The 18,132-nt window shown below is 32.3% G+C and overlaps 1 protein-coding gene across 1 annotated transcript in view; it reads left to right on the top strand.

Moving 5' to 3' along the window:
- LOC101895942 (calbindin-32) overlaps nt 1-10,167 on the top strand; it is a 65,464-nt gene extending 55,297 nt beyond the window's left edge. Inside the window, exons 9-12 of the mRNA XM_059123648.1 lie at nt 3,009-3,065; nt 5,893-5,964; nt 6,199-6,566; nt 9,356-10,167. Coding sequence (XP_058979631.1) covers nt 3,009-3,065; nt 5,893-5,964; nt 6,199-6,345 — 276 coding nt within the window. The 3' untranslated portion in view covers nt 6,346-6,566; nt 9,356-10,167. The remainder of the gene's footprint in view (nt 1-3,008; nt 3,066-5,892; nt 5,965-6,198; nt 6,567-9,355) is intronic.
- The last annotated feature ends 7,965 nt before the right edge of the window (nt 10,168-18,132 follow it).

Below are 18,132 nucleotides of genomic sequence, written 5' to 3'. Positions count from 1 at the left end.
CTCCACAAAAGTTCAACAAATATTTATGAAACTCATAAAAGGCGATATTAACATGCAATTCCATTCAAACTTGCCACATCTCAATATTTCTACCACCACAAGAACTGTTGCAAAAATGGTAGAGATCGGACCATCCCACCTGGTACCTCCCTAGCAAGGAGTCAAAGTTGTGGATAACCAAAACGATTATAAAATCCGAAATAAGCATCGGTTCTCTTCATATTTCACACATCCCATTATTTCTACTAAAACAAGATCTGATGTGAAGATGGGATGTATCGGTCTACTCCTTCTGGTTCCTCCCCACAGAAGGTAAAAATTTTGAATATCCACGAAGCTTATAAAACGCGAAATTAATATCATTCCATTCAGACTTGGTAAATCCCAATATTTCCATCAACACAAGATCTGTTATAAAAATCGAAGAGATCAGACCATTGCTTCTCCACATAGTGTAAAATATTTTGAAAAAAAAAGCTCAAAAAAGCGAATAAAGCATCCAACTCTCTTCAATTTCACATAAAAACACAAGATCTGTTGTAAAGATGATATATATCTGCCCCTTCTGGTACCTCACCCACAAAGGTTCAACGTTTTGTAAAACCAAAAGGATTTTAAAATCCGAAATAAGCATCCGATTCTCTTCATATTTCACGTATTTTATAACTGCCACTAACACAAGATCTGCTGTGAATATAGGATATATCGGTCCACTCTTTCTGGTACCTCCCCCACAAATGGTCAAAATTTTGGATGTCCATGATCTGTTGCGAAGATGATATGTATCTGCAAACCCCTTCTGGTACCTAACCCATAAAGGGTCATAACTTTCAATATTTTATCTGTCATAACTTGAGAAACAAGCCATCGATTCTTTTCAACTTCCTATATATAAATATTTATCTCAACCAGAAACCTGAGATAAATACGAAATTTATGATTTCGCATAAAATTGGATATAAATGTTCGTTTTTTTGTAATTTTGCCCCTACCAATATTTTTATCTGTATTAGATGAAGTACGAAAATGGAATACTTCGGTCCACTATATCTGGATCCTTACACATATTTCAAAATATTCTAAAAATTATCACATATTTCAAATAAAGTGAAGAAGGTAGTCGATATACGTGTCGAGTCAAAACCTGGCACGTCGCAATATTCACATCGTATTTTTTTTAGGTCGATACGAAAAGGGGCAACATTGGTTCATTCCTTCGGAACCTTCTCGACAGAAGGTCGACAGTTTGAATAATCTTGACAGAAGTCAAAATATATTTCAATAATCGAACATTGGCTGGTGGTATACATCTGTCGGCAAAATCGATTGATACTTTTAACTTCTTAAAAGTATGCTTTCAAAATATCATAAATAGCCTTATAAAATGTGCTATGTGTATCGATCCTTTAAAATATCAAAAATCAATAACTTTACTTTAATAATGCCTTAAATAAAACTTTTCAAAATAAATTCCAATAATCTCTGTCAACTATCTAAACCCTGTACTGAGAAATCCAAAGAACAATTTTGGAAACCACTCATTTTGGCCTTAAGGAATAAAGTACCGGGTATTAGTTCTTCTCCACGGACCCATTATCATAAGGATATGTTTGTCCACATTTAAGTCCAGCTGAATTAAATTTCATATCAAATATATATACCTCAATAGTTGTCCATGCTGTCTCCCAATAACGACACAAAACCATCCACCCAACATTCGACCGAAGAGAGTTTAATGCAAATGCTGCTATTGTGGTAATGGCTTGGCATTATTCAAATTCAACCTTGTGCGTGTTTTGTAGGGCTTTCGACATATATGAGTGTTTATACAAAGTATTTTCATATACACTCATGTAAATATGTGTGTGTGTGCCTGTATTACAATATCCTCGCCCTAGGCTGCACTCACACTTTTTGGGGATTTTTAGATTTCATATGTCTTTTCCACGTTTTGCTACGGAACGATACAAATGAACTTTTTGGAGTTCTGTTTGCTTCTACATTCTCTCTGCTTTGTTTTTCAATGGAAAATGGAACACGTAATGCTTAAAGTGTCAAATGAAAATAAATTATTTCCACAAAAATAAACGACAAGGAATAATAATAAAACCCAAAACAAAGTTTAACGTGTAGAAAGAGAGGGAGAGAGAGAGGGAGAGAGAGAGGGAAGTTTTTTTGGTAGTTGTAAGTGCTGTGGGCATGCAGGTATGACACAAGATAATCTTAATACATGTCGCTTACATGCATACACACACAGATATATACGAGACCGATAACGTTGGCTGCCACAATATGTGTGTGGATAAAATACGAATCTGCAAAAATAAAATTTCGTTGTTTGAAGGTAAAACCGAGAAACATCAGCAACAGCAGCAAGGTTTTCTACTCTGTTTCGATATTTTTTCGGTGTTGAGGTTTCACTTCAATGCTGAAAGTTCAAGGTTAGTAAAAGAAGACATGTCTTGTATCGTGGCAACACCATGAACTCCTCCCACTCACACACACACACACATACAGAGACAACGACGTAAAGTTCTGTTGTAGATGTATTAATAAATTATAAATGGAACTTAATTGTAAAACAGGAAACCGAGCAGCATCAGTTCAACCATCAGCATCAAACTATAAATTCTCCTTCGTTATTACTCTTATCTGGCAATGGCTTCATTACAATTGTAGAACAGAATCACATAGATGTAGGTACATGTGAATGTATTGATGTATATAGAAGTATGATTTGTGTGTGTTATGGAATGCGTTGACATTATTTTTCAATAATTTTTCTTTGTTGTAATATTAGAAAGTTGTGTAAACTAAGTTGTACCTATACTTACCCACTACCCTATCTCTGTGCCCCCACATATATCCCTAAGTAGTTATGTAAGAAGTATTTTTCTTCTATAATTTATAATTTGTTACTTTGTTTTTTCGTTATTTTCAAAAAGAAAAAAAAATAGTTTTTGCAATTTTCACTTACAGTTTCTGGTATTTCTCTCTTTCTTCCACAGGGTGCAGCCAGGTTGACAAAGGAGGATATTGAAAAAGTTTTCTCACTTTATGACAGAGTAAGTCAAAGTTCTTGGAATATGTTTTTTTCTTCTGTTCGATTACACTTCCAACAACAATGCAATATCAAATCAGATTTGTTTTTCTCCAGCGGAAGTTACAAATAGGAAACAGAGAAAAAACAAATCTTTCAAGTGAATATCCGCACAACTTTGTTTTCAACAACTCCAAAGAAAGTTGGTTTCTTTTTTTAATATTTTAAAGGTTTAAACAAAAAGTAGAGAAACAGCCATAATTTTGAAGGAGTGTTAAAAAAAAATAATATTTGATATTTTATTAAAAAATCAATAGGTTCTGGTCTTTCCAGACCGGAAATGTTTTTCGAAATCATTTAGGGGAAGCCTAATTAGCAAGCAATGAATATTTCCATTTAAAATATACAAATAATAAAAGTCACAATTTTTGAGAAGGGCCGGGCTCAAGTTTTTTAAACAGAGATAAATATGTTACGTGCCTTTCATTTTCATATATTTATAGCCTACTTTTAGGCACTCCACACATTTTTTTTAACTAAAAATGCTTTATAGTATAAATTGATATATTATATAAAACGTTTATTTGACACTTAAAATATAGCACCTAAAACTATGCTATAAAAATTCAACGGATACAATTTAAAAATGTCGTCTTACATATGGCTTTAATATAATGTGCAAATTGGTCATTATTTTATATTTATGTTACGGCAATAGTAACACTATCTCCCATAAAATTTTGGAAAGCCTTCATCCAATGTTGGGTCAAAAATATAAGGTAAGCAAGCAAGGCCCTTTTTCAGTATCACGAATTCCGTCTGCTACTACGAAGGGCTTGTGGTCTTAAAGATATATAAAGTTACCTTTTTCACATTTATCTTTTGCATATTTGTAGCATAATTTTAGGCGCTCTTTAACCTAAAAACAAAAGGTTTCATATATGGTATAAATAAATATGTTTATTTTGGGATTTTGTAGAAATTCTGTAAAGATTTACAAAATTGTTGGATGCGCCTAAAAGTATGCTGTGAAAATTTTTAAAATGTAAAATCTTTAAAATAAAAATGTAAAATAAAATTAACATGTGACTCTAATAAGATGTTCTACGCCGATTTTTATACACTCAGCCATATGGCTAAGGAGGGTATACGACCAAAACGTGCCTAATCGAAATAACAAATCCGTTTCAGGACATTTGGAGGCGATGTCCGTCCGTTTGTCTGGCTGGTGCGCACAATAACCCTCGAAGAGGGTATCCGATTTGGTCCAGACTTGGTAAAATTTTTGTCAAACTTAGATCGATTTCGAAGATGGGCAATATGGTTCCACTTCTTCTGGTACCTTCCCCACAAAAGGTCGAAATTTTTAAAAAAATATATTTTTTGCACAGAAATGGAAACGATAATCTGATTTTGCTTCAACTTGGCAAATCCTAATATTTACATCAGTGCTTGGTCAGGTGCGAAAATGGACAATATTGGTCCACTCCATCAAGTTCCTCCCGCACAAAGGGTCAACATTTTAAATAATCATAACTCATATAAATTATGGAAAAAAGAGTCAGATTGTCTTGAAATTTTACACAACTCAATATTTGTGGTTTAACGGATAAAAGGGACTACTCCTTCTGGTATCTCCCCCACAAAGAGTCAAAACTTAGAATGCCCATGAAGCTCATAAAACACGAAAATAATATTCATTCCATTTAGACGTGGTACATATCAATATTTCCATCATTTCTTCCGGTACCTCCCCCACAGAGGGATCAACATTTTGAAAATATGAAATCTGAATTATGGAATTTGGAATTCTTTTGTGGAGATTATATATATCTGCGAATCCCTTCTGGAACCTCACCAACGAAAGGCCACAATTTTCAATGCTTTTATCTGTCATAACTTGCGAAACAGGTCAGCGATTCTTCACAACTTGCTTTATCTAAATATTTTTCTCGACCAGAGACCTGAGATGATTATGGAAATTTAGAAAAAAAAAATAATAATTTGAATCAGATATAATTTAAAAAAAGGGTAAATTTAAATATATTTTTCATGAAGGACCAATAACATATTCCCATAGTAGGCAAGCCGTCTTCTCAATAATAAGTGCTAGTCATATCAAAGCAAGAAATTGAGGTCTTCATAAGAAAGCTATGGTCGGGAATTTTTAAGTTTTTTGCAGGCCTCTGTCTCTCTTGATGCAAACATTAGCGCCTTCATAACCTTCCTTCATTACCTGGGGATTTAAAGATTTTAACGTTTTTGAAGAGTAATTGAAGCATTGTCAAGTCTCAGTGGGTCACAGCCAAGTTTTGAGTTATTAATCACAGTTTCCAATCACCTTTATGAGAACCATAAAAACATGCTTTTTTATAACTCAAAATATTTTTCTGGTTTCGATCCTAGTTTTTAAAGTTTCCATTGCGATTTTCCTGAGACTTTTTAAATATGGAAACTTTTTTAAATTTTTAAAATAAATATAATATTAAATATAAATATTTTGGGGCCATATTCGAATTAATCGTATGTATTTGTATCAATTTGAAACTATTTGAATCATTGAATATGGTCCCAAATTTTCAGCAGGGTTTCAATATTTTGAGACTGCCTAGCCTTCTTCCAATATTGTGGTCTTCATATGCTGATATTTAATTTTTGTCATCACAATTGAAAAATATTATAAATACGTTTTTTATAGCTTCAGCTCTTGTATTTTATTATCTAGCGAAATATACCCGTATTATCCCTTGCAAATGATCTCGACATCTCAGCAAATGCAAATTCCTTTCACATTTAACAATTATCTTCTTCACCTCCTTTTTTCATTTCTTTAACAATTACCTTTTTACCAGGATGGCAGCGGTTCGATTGAAAATGAAGAACTCAAAGGATTTCTTAAGGATTTATTGGAATTGGTGAAAAAGGTAATATCCTTGACTTTATTGTAAGCCATTTAAGCAAAGCAAAAAAAGAGCGAAGAGCGCAGAGGAAGGAAGAGGAAATACAAATTATGTTTATTTAAGCATGAAATTATTTCTTTGATTGAATGATTTCATTATTATTATCTCTCTCTTTTGGCTGAGACTAATTCATTTCATTTTCTTGCTGATTTCAATTTCAATTTATGTTTACTTGTTTTCCTTTTCCCTCCCCCCCAGGATGATTATGATGCCCAGGATCTGAAGGCCTTCGAAGAGACCATTTTACGTGGTGTGGGCTATGACAAGGATGGCAAAATCTCACGCAAAGAATTAACCATGATTTTGCTGACCTTGGCCAAGATGCCACCAGAGGATGAACAGTAAAGCCCTTTAGAAAACAAAAAACAAAAACACAACATCCTTTTTTAATCAGGATAAGGAAATTCATGATTACTGAAGCATGATTGGAATACAAAACTTTTTTCTTTGGATTTGTTCGCTTTTACTTTGGTGGCGATTAAAGTCATTTTTGGCAAGAATTTGAAAAAATACCAAAAAACAAAAACAACAATATACTCAAATACTTTAATAAAAACAAAATTTAGGTAAGGAATATATAAAAAAAAATAAAAAATAATAATAAATGAAATTAAAAAAGGGATGTTTATTTGGGAATTTTTTAGAATTAAAAAAACATATTATTATATAATAATTTATTTTTATTTTTTAATATAAATAAAATGGAAGAAGGATCTGTTTATCTACGTCAAAAAAAAATTTAATTTTTATTTTTAATTTTTTTTTAATTTCGTTAAAATTAAATAAAATTTCAAAAATTAAAAATTACATTTTTTACTAAATAAACAGACCCCCAAATTGGTCAAACTCAAATATTTTCAATATATACATTTGTATGTATTAAAATATATAATAAATATAAAAAATTAAAATAATATAATTTTGAAATATTTATGAGGAATTTGCCATTTTTTTATTAATTGTAAGAATTGAAATAAAAAAACAAAAATAAATCCAAAGCAACACAAACGAATTAATGGAAAAATCAACGATTTTATTATGTTTAATAGTCAATAGTTATATATACATACATATTTGTTGTTTAATTTTTTTTAGATAATTTTTTATAATAAATAATATGATGAATTTTTCGAGGGGGGGGAGAGAGGAAATTTAATGACTTTTCAGGAATTTCAGGGGAAAATCAGTAGATAAATTCCAATTTAAAAATTATTATTTCCCAGGTATTTCAATGGGTACTGGGTAGCGTATGATTGCTTAAATTTTTTACCCTACACCACAAGGTGGTCAGGATATTAGGTCTTTGTGCCTTTTGTTTGTAACAGGCAAAAGAAAACGAGATAGACCCATAGTTCCTTTTGATGATCAATCGATTTGTGCATGTCCGTCCGTCCGTCCATGTATTTTTGTAAACATAGTACAGGTCGCATTTATTGCCCGATCCAGATGAAATTTTGCACAAATAATTTGTTTAACCCAAGGATAAATTCTATTTAAATTGGAGATAATCGAACAAAATTTAGATATAGCTCCCATAAATATCTTCGTCCGATTTGGCTTTTATTGTGCACCAAAGGAGTAACATTGGACCCAATGGCATGGAATTTGGCTATCACGACCAAACTGACTCTGGAAACAAGTATATCAAATTTAGTGAAAATCGGTTCAGATATTGCCATAGCTCCTATATATATTTTTTATCCGATTTGTTGAATTCGTCCGGCACAGCCGCAATATGCACTCCGTAGTAAAGATATTCGTCGAAGTATATCAAATACAACTCAGAAATACCCTTGCTGAATTTTATCGAGATCGCTTCAGATTTGGATATAGCTTCCATATATATCTTCAACCGATTTCAAGTTAAATGTGCACCAAATGGGTAACACAAGCCCAATTTTAGAAGGCCCAAATGACTCGGAAATTTTAGTAGAAATCGATTCAGAGGAGGATATTCCTCTCATACCTTTTAAATTATAACTATAATCATAGTTGGAATGATTTAATTCTGGAAAATTCACATTAAGGGTAGGGTATCATAAAGTAGGCCCCGCCCGACTAAAGGACTTTCTCTACTGGTTGGGAGTGCGTTGGGGCGTATGATTATGTTGATTATCTGACATTTTTTTTCAAGGAAGGGGAATAAGCAAAATTTCTTAAATTCAATACTTTTTTTCCAAGGAAAAATGTTAATTGAATAATTTTATATATTAAAAAAAAATATTCAAAAATATCTACTGAATTTTCCAGTTTTTGGGTAAAAATTGTAACAAAAATCCTTTAAAAAATACATATTGTATAATTCCCCCTCTTGTCCCCCTTCCCAAGTAGTTAAGTGTATTTTTTCTATTAACTAAATAAATATTGAAAACTGAGGAAATATAACACAAATTGGAAATGTGAAACCAAACCTACATTAAAAAAATAATAAAATTTATTTTATTTCCCAAACAAATTTGTCTCAAAAATTAAAGCTTTTCTATTGAACTTGAATATTAAAGCTTAAAAAACTATTGAAAACTACCACATACCAATGCCAAACTAAACAAGTTTTAAGCTAAATATAAAACCAATTAAGGGTCAATAAAATATTTAAGGCTAATTGATAACAAGAAGTCACAAAAACATGCTTTGTAATTCCCACACAGTTGTGTACAAAATAATAGCAGGAGAATAGAAAAAGTGAAAAAATTAAAATAAAAGAAGAAGGGAAATCAAAGAGACAATTATTTAAATGGGTTAACACGGACCGTTCTCAACAAAAAGCAAAAGCAAAGCTCCACTCAAAACACTTTATTTTCGAACCCTATTTCTCTAGACATTTTTAAAATCATATCCAAAAAATTGAATTTAACAATTTTTCTCATTATAAAATGATATATTTTATTGTTTTTATCCTTAAAGTACGTTTGTGAAAAATCGAAGGTGTTCAGTATGTGGTATGAGTGATATGATGAACATTTATCAATCATACGCACCGTGTGTTGATCAAATTTCCAATCGTGCTTGAATGGAGCTTATTATCGAAATAATCCGCTGAAGGCTATTTTTATCTAAAAATAATGTTGGTTGCTCACATTTAGGTATGGAAAAAATTAATATTTGGAACTTAAACCTTGAGGTAGCAGAAATTTAAAATTGCTCTAACTTGCATACCTCCGCGAGGATAATGGATTTTTCCCCTATAGTGTCGAATGAAATGTAAGAATTACAGAGAATATAAAGGAGGGTTAAGTGCTTTTTGCCCCTAGATATGATAACTTTTTGGTGACTGCTATTATTTTGATCACAACTGTTTAAATATTTGCTCCTTCCTTTTTTATGACCTTAAACGTTTTTCTTCTTCTTCTTTTAGATAAAGCAATTGAAATACAATAACAACAAAAATGAGAGAAAGCTACCTTAAAAATTACAAAAACAAAATAACAAAGAAAACAATTTAGTAGAAAATTTCAAAATTTTGCCGCAACCAAAAGAAATATGAAACTTAACAATAATTGAAATGCAACCAAACAAAAATCACAAAATAAATTGTTGAAATATAAAATAAAAATTTTATAAATGTTATGATGCAACAACACAATACCAACCAAATTTTAAACAACAAAATAACAACAAACACTAAACCGAGATGATACCAATTTATTAAATTACTACAACAAAATAAAAAGAGAAACAAATATTTATATTTATATTTGATGTTAAGTATTTAAGCAAAAAATAAATGTAATAATTTTTAAGTTTAAAGAAAAATATATATTTAAATTTTGTTATAATATATATAAAATAAAACTCCCACTTAAATCCTTTATTAAACCTTAAATTTAAATTAACTATGCGGTGCTATCCCCTTACCCTAATTAACTTTTTCTCCTTTTTTCCCATCATTAATTTTTCAAAACCCAAGCAAATGCTAAATTTAACTCAAACTAAAAAACTTAAAGAAAACACAAATTGTTGTTATAAAAAAAATATATCTACAACTCTAACTCTCTCTATCTTTATATCATATCAAAGCTTTCCAAATAAAGAAAAATTAATAAAAATGAAATGCAAAAATGCCCCCAATACAAACAAACTAAATTATATGCGTAATTACAAAAGCAACAACAACAACTACACCAAATTCCAATGAACTCTCTCTTAATAAATTAACAAAAAACAGAATGCTGAAATAAATGAAAATCCATGTTAATTATAAGAAGCAAAACAAGAATAAAATGTGAAATATAAACAAACAAAAAAAGATAAAAAAATAAATAAACAAATAAAAAAAACATAAAAAACGGTCTTTTGATGAATTATTAAAATGAGGAAAATTCAGAAATGATAAAAAACAAGACAAATTATGTGATGAGGCATTGTTTTACGGGAAAGGAAAAGTTATTTTCGTGGAGAAGTGAAAAGTAGAATTGTTTAAAGAGAACGACGGGAGAACTATACATAACTATTAAGTAAATCACCGAGAAATGTCAAAAAAACTTTTTTGGCACATTGACGATTAAAGCTTCAATGTTCTATAAAATTCTATTCCATATTCATTGATTATAACTCAGGCGATCCTTAAAAAAATCTACTAAAAAATACATAATTTTGACTTAGATAGTCGTATTTTATTAAAACAAGTTAAATTGTGTCAGTCGGTTTTGCCAACAGATGGTATACCCCCAGTTATGACAGATATAAGCATTGGAAATGTGACCTTTTATGGGTAAGGTACCTAAAGGATTGGCAGATATCTATTATCTACCCAACAGATTTTGCGTTAGCAAATATGTTTAGATGTGTGAAATTTAAGGTAGATGGATGCTTATCTCGCGTTTTGTTTTTCAAACTGTTGAACCCTTTGTGAGGGAAGTACCAGAAGAAGTGCTCCGATATATTTAGTTGTCACATAAGTTCTTGTCTTTGTAAAAATAATAGCATATGTGAAATTTGAAGAATACCGGGTGTTTATTTCGGAATTTACGATCGTTTTGGTTATTCAAAAGTTTAGAGCCTTTGTGGGAGAGGTACTAGAAGGAGTGGTCCGCTCTCTACCATCTTTATAACAGATCTTGTATTGATAGAAATATTGAGACGTACCAAATCTGAATGAAAGCGGATATTCGGTTTTATACGCTTCATGGATATTCAAAATTTTGACACTTAGGGGGGGGACCAGAAAGAGTGGACCGATATATCCCACCTTTACACCAGATCTTGTGTTGGTAGAAATAATGGCATGTGTGAAATATGAAGAGAACCGGATGCTTATTTGGGATTTTAAAATCGTTTTGGCTATTCAAAACTTTGACCCTTTGTAGGGGGATCTACCAGAAGGAATCGTCCGATCTCTACCATCTTTATAACAGATCTTGTGATGATGCCAAGTCTGGTTGGAATTAAATGTTAATTTCTCGTTTTATGAGCTTCATGTATGTTCAAAATTTTGACCCTTTGTGGCGGAGGTACCAAAAGGAGTGGACCGATATATTCCATATTCACACCAGACTATGGGTTAATAAAAAATATGGTGATGTGTGTAATTTGAAGAGAACCGGATGCTAATTTCGGATTTTATGATCGTTTTTGTTATTCAAAACTTTGACCCTTTGTGGGGGAGGTACCAGAAGTAGTGGTCCGCTCTCTACCATCTTTATAACAGTTCTTATGTTGATAAAAATATTCAGTTGTGCCAAGTCTTAAGGATGTCAATTCCGAGTTCTATAAGCTTCATGGATATTCAAAATATTGCCCCTTTGTGGGGGAGGTACTGGATGGAGTTGACTCTGACCTAGCAGTGATGAAAATATTAGGATTTGCAAAGATATTGCCCATCAAAAAACTCGATATAAATTTGATAATAATATTACGATATTACTCCCTTCGAGAGCTATCGTGCACATCAGCCTGACAGACAAAAACGGATAGACGGACGTGCATCTCTAGATCGACTCTAAATGTCCTCAAATGAATTTGGTCCAAAGAGACATAGGGCATGAGGCATATTTACCCTCTCAAGCAATATGGCAATATGAAATCCTTTCAAAAAATACACAATTTCAGCTCTGATCGTTCTTGCAATAAGTCTGATATATTTTCGTGTTGTGATGTTCCTTAAAAATCTATTTAAAAATTCCTTATTATTGCCCTGATAGCTATTAAAAATCTAGTAAAAGAATCATTTGGAGTGACGACTTCATAATGAGACCACAGATCAGCAGAAATCAGATCAGAATTTCTAAAAATGTACGAAATTAAAGCGCTAGGATTCTGATATGTGAATTGGACCTTCAAAAATTTTTTTTGCGGAGAATACTCACCTTACTCAAATACCTTTGATCTGAAATGCACAAATCTATAAAGATATTGGATACATAATTGAGCTTCTTAAAAATCACTCGAAAAACAATAGGCTTCTATTCTGACCCTATCCAGGCCACAATAAAACATTTCGTGAGGATTGAGCAAAATAATTTAGAGGTCCTACACACTTTTTGGCCCAATCAAACGTATAATACCCCCCAACACATTATTCGATTTCGAGTATTCCATAGGTCTGGTATAAATTTATATACCTATGGTATAGGTGTATACATATTATGAATATATTCCCTAGTGTTGCATAGTATGTACTTTGCAGAATAGCTTTTTTAAGTTTTCAACATTTTCGCCTGAAAGTATGATATAAAAATTATTCAAATAAAATGTCAAAATTGTACTTTACATATGACTCTAACAAGATGTGTGTTCTAGCCCAATAGATAAAAATATTTATGTTTTAAATAAAAAGGAATACAATCGAGAATGGTGTGAACCTCCGAGTTGTGTAAATAAATCTTAATTTGTCCGCCAAAAAAAAATGACACTTCATACATTTTCAATTAATTAATGTCTTTTAAATCGCTTATATATTGATAAGATTGCATGAGTGGGAGGCTACAAGTTGTTACATCTACATTTTTGACAAAATACATTAAACTCCAGACACGTGATCAGTATTTGCCCATAAATATGCGGAAATATATCCTCTACAGCTGCGGAGTACTGAAATAAAACTTCCCATTTTCCACTAAAGTGGCATTCTTCAATTTTTGCCTTAATATTTTATAAATCAGGCATTCAATACATTTTATCCAACAATTTCCCTAAATCGGTTACTTTTCCGCCCAGCCATTTGCATTACATTTTACATTTCGGCATTGAATGGTATTGGCACAAGTTTTTCATCAAAGGAAATACACCATTTTTTTATTTTCTTTCCTTACCTAGGCTTCCATTTATTTGAATATTTTTTATTTGGCTTGTTTTTCATGCTTCAACGGCTGCCTTAGAATTTTTAGCTATTGGAAGAAGAAAGCAACCTTTATTTGAAATTGTATTTTGCATTTACAATATATATATCCTGAGAAAAAGAAGAAAAGGAAGCAAGAACACAACTTAGAGTACACACGTCAATATTGTCAATTGGCCAAATGTAAGGAATAGAGTATTCTTTTTTTTACTAAATTGAAAAAAAAAGAAAGAAAATATTTGTTGCATGGCCTATAAAACAGTTTGAGGGGAAATATTGGAAATTGCTGCCAATTTTTTTGTTTTGCATTGATGTCTCAATATGAAAATTCTTCTTGATGTTTACATTTAGATATACCTATAGAATGTTTATATTGAGGATAGGTTTTATGCGGGCTAATGGGTTTGAAGGACTTGCTATGAGCAAAAGAAAATTGTTGGCATGCACAAGTTTAGAGCTGGAATAAGTAATTTCAACAACATATCTAGCCATAAAACTGAGAGCAGAAAACTATGTATATTAAATAAATATAGAGAAATCACCAGGATTATTCCATCAAATCTAAATATCTAGATATTTTTGTGATTAATTTTTTATTCCTTTTTCCAACTTGTCCCCAAAACTTTTCCATTTAATTTATATTTCTGTTTTGTTGCACATCGTTAACTGAATCCCAAATCGTTTTAATAAATCTCAAACTTTTCCCAACACACACACCCACCCACCCATCCACACAACTCTCTTTAATTTGCAGTTCTCTTCTCTCGTCCGACATCGCAATCATCTCTGATTGTTTTATAATGGCATTAATTATAAGCCCGCATATAAAAATATGTTCCGATGCATAGCAACATTTTCCATAATAAATGACAGTCATTTAATATCAATCATACGCCTTGTTGAGCATCGGATTATAATTTAAATATTTGCAGCAACAACAATAACAACAGCAACACAAAACACCCAAAACAATTCAGTTTAAATGAAATTTTCTTAATGAAATTTTTATCAAAAGCAAATAGAAGCAGATGTTTGGTTGGTTAGCTGGTCGGGTTGGATGGTTGGGTTCGATGGTTGTTTGGTTGGTTGGTTGGCACTGTGGATTGTTGTTAATTACATAGAGACACACAGGCACACATACACACATACACAAAGCGCAATTGGGTAACATAAAAAAGAAAACCACAAACCATATCCGTGCCAGTAAACACATGCTCAAAGAGAGAGCTCAAAAAAAAAAAAAAATAATAAAATTAAAAATTAAAAGCTTTGTTAAATGTTCATATTTTCCAGCAAATGTATTAACACTGGGAATTAATTGTCCATTTTGTTCAGCTCATTAATGAAAATGTTTATAAAAAATTGGATTGGATTTATTTTAAAATAAATAAAATAAAGAAAATATTTGCTGGGGACAATTTCTCTTCTTCTTGAGCCTTTAATCTTGGAAGACCAAAGATGTTTTTATCATTTCCTGCAAAAAAAATCGTTTTCTTCTAAATAGAATAATAAAATAGCTTCTAAACGCCATTATAAACATTAAAATGAACACCTCTAAAAGATGTTTAAACAAGTAAAAAAGCAGATAAGTTCGGCCGGGCCGAACTTTGAATACCCTCCACCATTTTCAAGGATCTTGAATAATTTCCAAACAATCCGTCGAAAAATGTGAATTGGACCAGGAAAAACGTTATATGGGGGATATACGAAATCGTGGATCTGCATAGACATTTTTTTGTGATAGGCTGTAGTAACAATTCCGAACTTCAAATACGAAATTTGAAACATTTCCGGTCTAAAAATGTCGCTAAAATCATCAAAATACCGGATAGAGGTAGATACCGTTATATGTGAGCTATACGAAAACGTGGACCTGCTTAGTCAATTTTCTGGCAGAGGTTGTAGTACTCATTACTAGCTTCAAACTTTAAATACGAAATTTAAAAAAAAGGTCTGGTCAAAAATGTCGATAAAATCATCAAAATACCAAGTATTTATGGGGGTACCGTTATATGGGGACCATACGATATCGTGGACATACCTAGAGAATTCTCTTCCAGGGGGTGAAGTACTCAGAAACAACTCTTGGTGTGGATTCTGAGACAATCATTAAAATGCTGAATATCGGGAGTTACCATTGTAGGGGGGATATACGATATCGTGGACCTGTATCGACAATTCTCTTCCAGGAAGTAAAGTACTCCTGGTGTGGATTTCAAACAATTCCATTGAAAATTTTGGCTAGAATCATTAAAATGCCGAATATAGGGAGGTACCGTTATATGGAAGCCATACCATATTGTGGACCTATATAGACAATTCGCTTCCAGGAGGTAAATTACTCAGAAGAAACTCCTGGTGTGGATTCTCAGACAATTCTATTAAAAAATGTGGCTACAATCATCCAAATACCGAATATTGGGAGGTACCGTTATATGGGGATATACGATATCGTTGACCTATATAGACAATTCTTGTCCAGGGGGCTAACTTCTCCGAAGGAACAATTTGTGTTGTTTTTCAGACAATTCTCTTGAAAAATGTAGCTAAAATCATCAAAATATAGAATATTGGGAGGTACGAAATCGTGGACCTATATAGACAATTCTTTTACTGGCGGAAAAGTGCCCACAAAGAACTCCTTGTGTAGAATTTTAGACAATTCCATTGAAAGATACATCTAAAATCATCAAAATACCGAATATCGGGAGGTACCGGTATATGGGGGCCATACGATATCCTGGACCGATATAGCTAATCTTCGATCTTAACATGCCTGCGCACAAATGACTGATCTGGGCAAAATTTTAGCTTCCTATCTTCATTTGTGTTGACTCTAGCGTGATTACAACAGAGAGAGAGAGAGAGAGACAGGCGGACGGACGTACGGACAGGGTTAAATCATCTTAGAATTTTACGCTGATCAAGAATATATATACTTTGTTAGGTCTAAAATCATTATTTTTATGAGTTACAAATGGAATGACGAACTTAATATGTATGGTGGAGGGTATGTATGGTGGAGGATTAAAAAACTTGGATTAAAATTCATCAGATATCCGATGCAGGGTCACATATAATTTCCCAGAAAAAAAACACAGTAATAAGCTTTGGAATAACAGTGAAACATATAACACTCACACACTCACATTAAAATAAAAAATAGAGAATTATGTTTCATAACTTATTCACACAAAATGGCGAAGGCAAAAGGTGAAAACTGGAAATCTCTTTCATATAAGACAAAAATGAGTTTAAAATTCTCAGATTTTTATTTCATTTATTTCCCACTCTCTCATTGATGTGGTGGTTGTTGTTATTCTCGGGGAGCAGCCTACAATCAAAACGAAATGTGTCTTGGAAATTTATATCTGACAATGTTACATTTTATGATATTACAAACTTCCGTTTCCGCCAGCAATTGCATATGACGGCATACATATATACACCCATACCTTGACACGCACACACACACACACAGCAACACAAACATGAGCTGTTAGCACGTATGTTTTATGCAGATGTTTCCTAATTTCCATAGCCATTTCAATTTGCCTTCGTCTCTTTTTTTCTTTTTCTGTTGGAGAGAAATATTTCTTCTTCGTTTTCTTTTTTTGGCTATGGTAGCTTGTCTGACGTTATGCCACACATGTTGCCGCCGCCGTTTTTTTAAGGGGCTTTAGAGCCAGAACACTTGAGCTTCAAACCTGCCTGCCTTGCCTGGCTGCCTACCTGAGCTGACTTTCATGTCTTAACAACATTTGACAAAAGCCATAAAAGGTGGTAAAATATAAATCACGTTGTATTCTTGACTTGACGTTGTTGTTGCTGCTGCTGCTGTTTTGTGACGTTTTTCTAAGCGTTTCGTGTTTGGGTTTACTTTAGGCTATGATATCTTTACTTTTTGGTAAATTTCAAAGTAATATAACTCCAGATTTCTGTTAGGCAATTATGATTGTCAAAATTGTCAATTTGACGGAGAGAGAGGATTTTGAGAGGCCTTTGCATTTCTCTCCTCTCTTATAAGAAATATGACAATTGCGGCAGTTATAATTGCTTCGTGATCAAGTAATATTTTGCTTTCACCCTCTCTCTCTCTTTCTCTGACTAGCAATAAGAAAATATAGACCTTTTTTAAAATTTACAAGGAAACAAAAATAAAAAATATATATAAAATTTAGATAGGAACAATACAATAATGGGATCTAGCTACGGTGGCAGATACCGATACTCACCGACAATCGGGATTTTTATAATTTTAGTCACATTTACCCACGAAATTGTTTCAAATTTGGCACTTAAGAAGATTTGATAGATGACAATCCTTGAAGTATAAAATTTCACTAATTTCATATCCTTATCTTAAAATGCTAGCGCCAGCCCTTTAGCTATAACATCGTTCATTGGATCTTTTTCTCCTTCCTTTTTTATCAAAGTTTTTTTTTAATTAGTTGAGTTCTTTTGCCTTTCACCTGTCAATTTGTTCAGCATTCATTTAAATAGAAATGTCACAAAAATTAATGTTCTGTTCGGAGTGCTGTTTGGGTTAGCCCATTTGCCTCCCTGTACATATATTTCGAAAAAGTATAGATATATGAAAATCAAATTTAGTTATCTTTCCACACTCGAGCATATTCATTTACTATGTCACACACACACAAACACATACTGTCTCACAGCCCAACACACACACTGTTTCTCTCTCTGTCTCCGTGTAAAACTTGTCCCCAAACACCAGCACACATGCAAATGCCAAGCTATTTGAACAAATAAAATGGGGCTAATAGTTTCCTTCAATTTAAATTTGTATGTCTGTGGTTTGGTCGGAGTGTGTGTGTGTGAGTGAGTGTCTTAGT

The sequence above is a fragment of the Musca domestica genome, unplaced genomic scaffold (genome assembly GCF_030504385.1).
Source record: "Musca domestica strain aabys unplaced genomic scaffold, Musca_domestica.polishedcontigs.V.1.1 25, whole genome shotgun sequence".
In the NCBI taxonomy this organism is placed as follows: Eukaryota; Metazoa; Arthropoda; class Insecta; order Diptera; family Muscidae; genus Musca; species Musca domestica.
The sequence above is the reverse complement of the archived record's forward strand: the minus strand, read 5'-3'. Positions and strand labels throughout refer to the sequence as shown.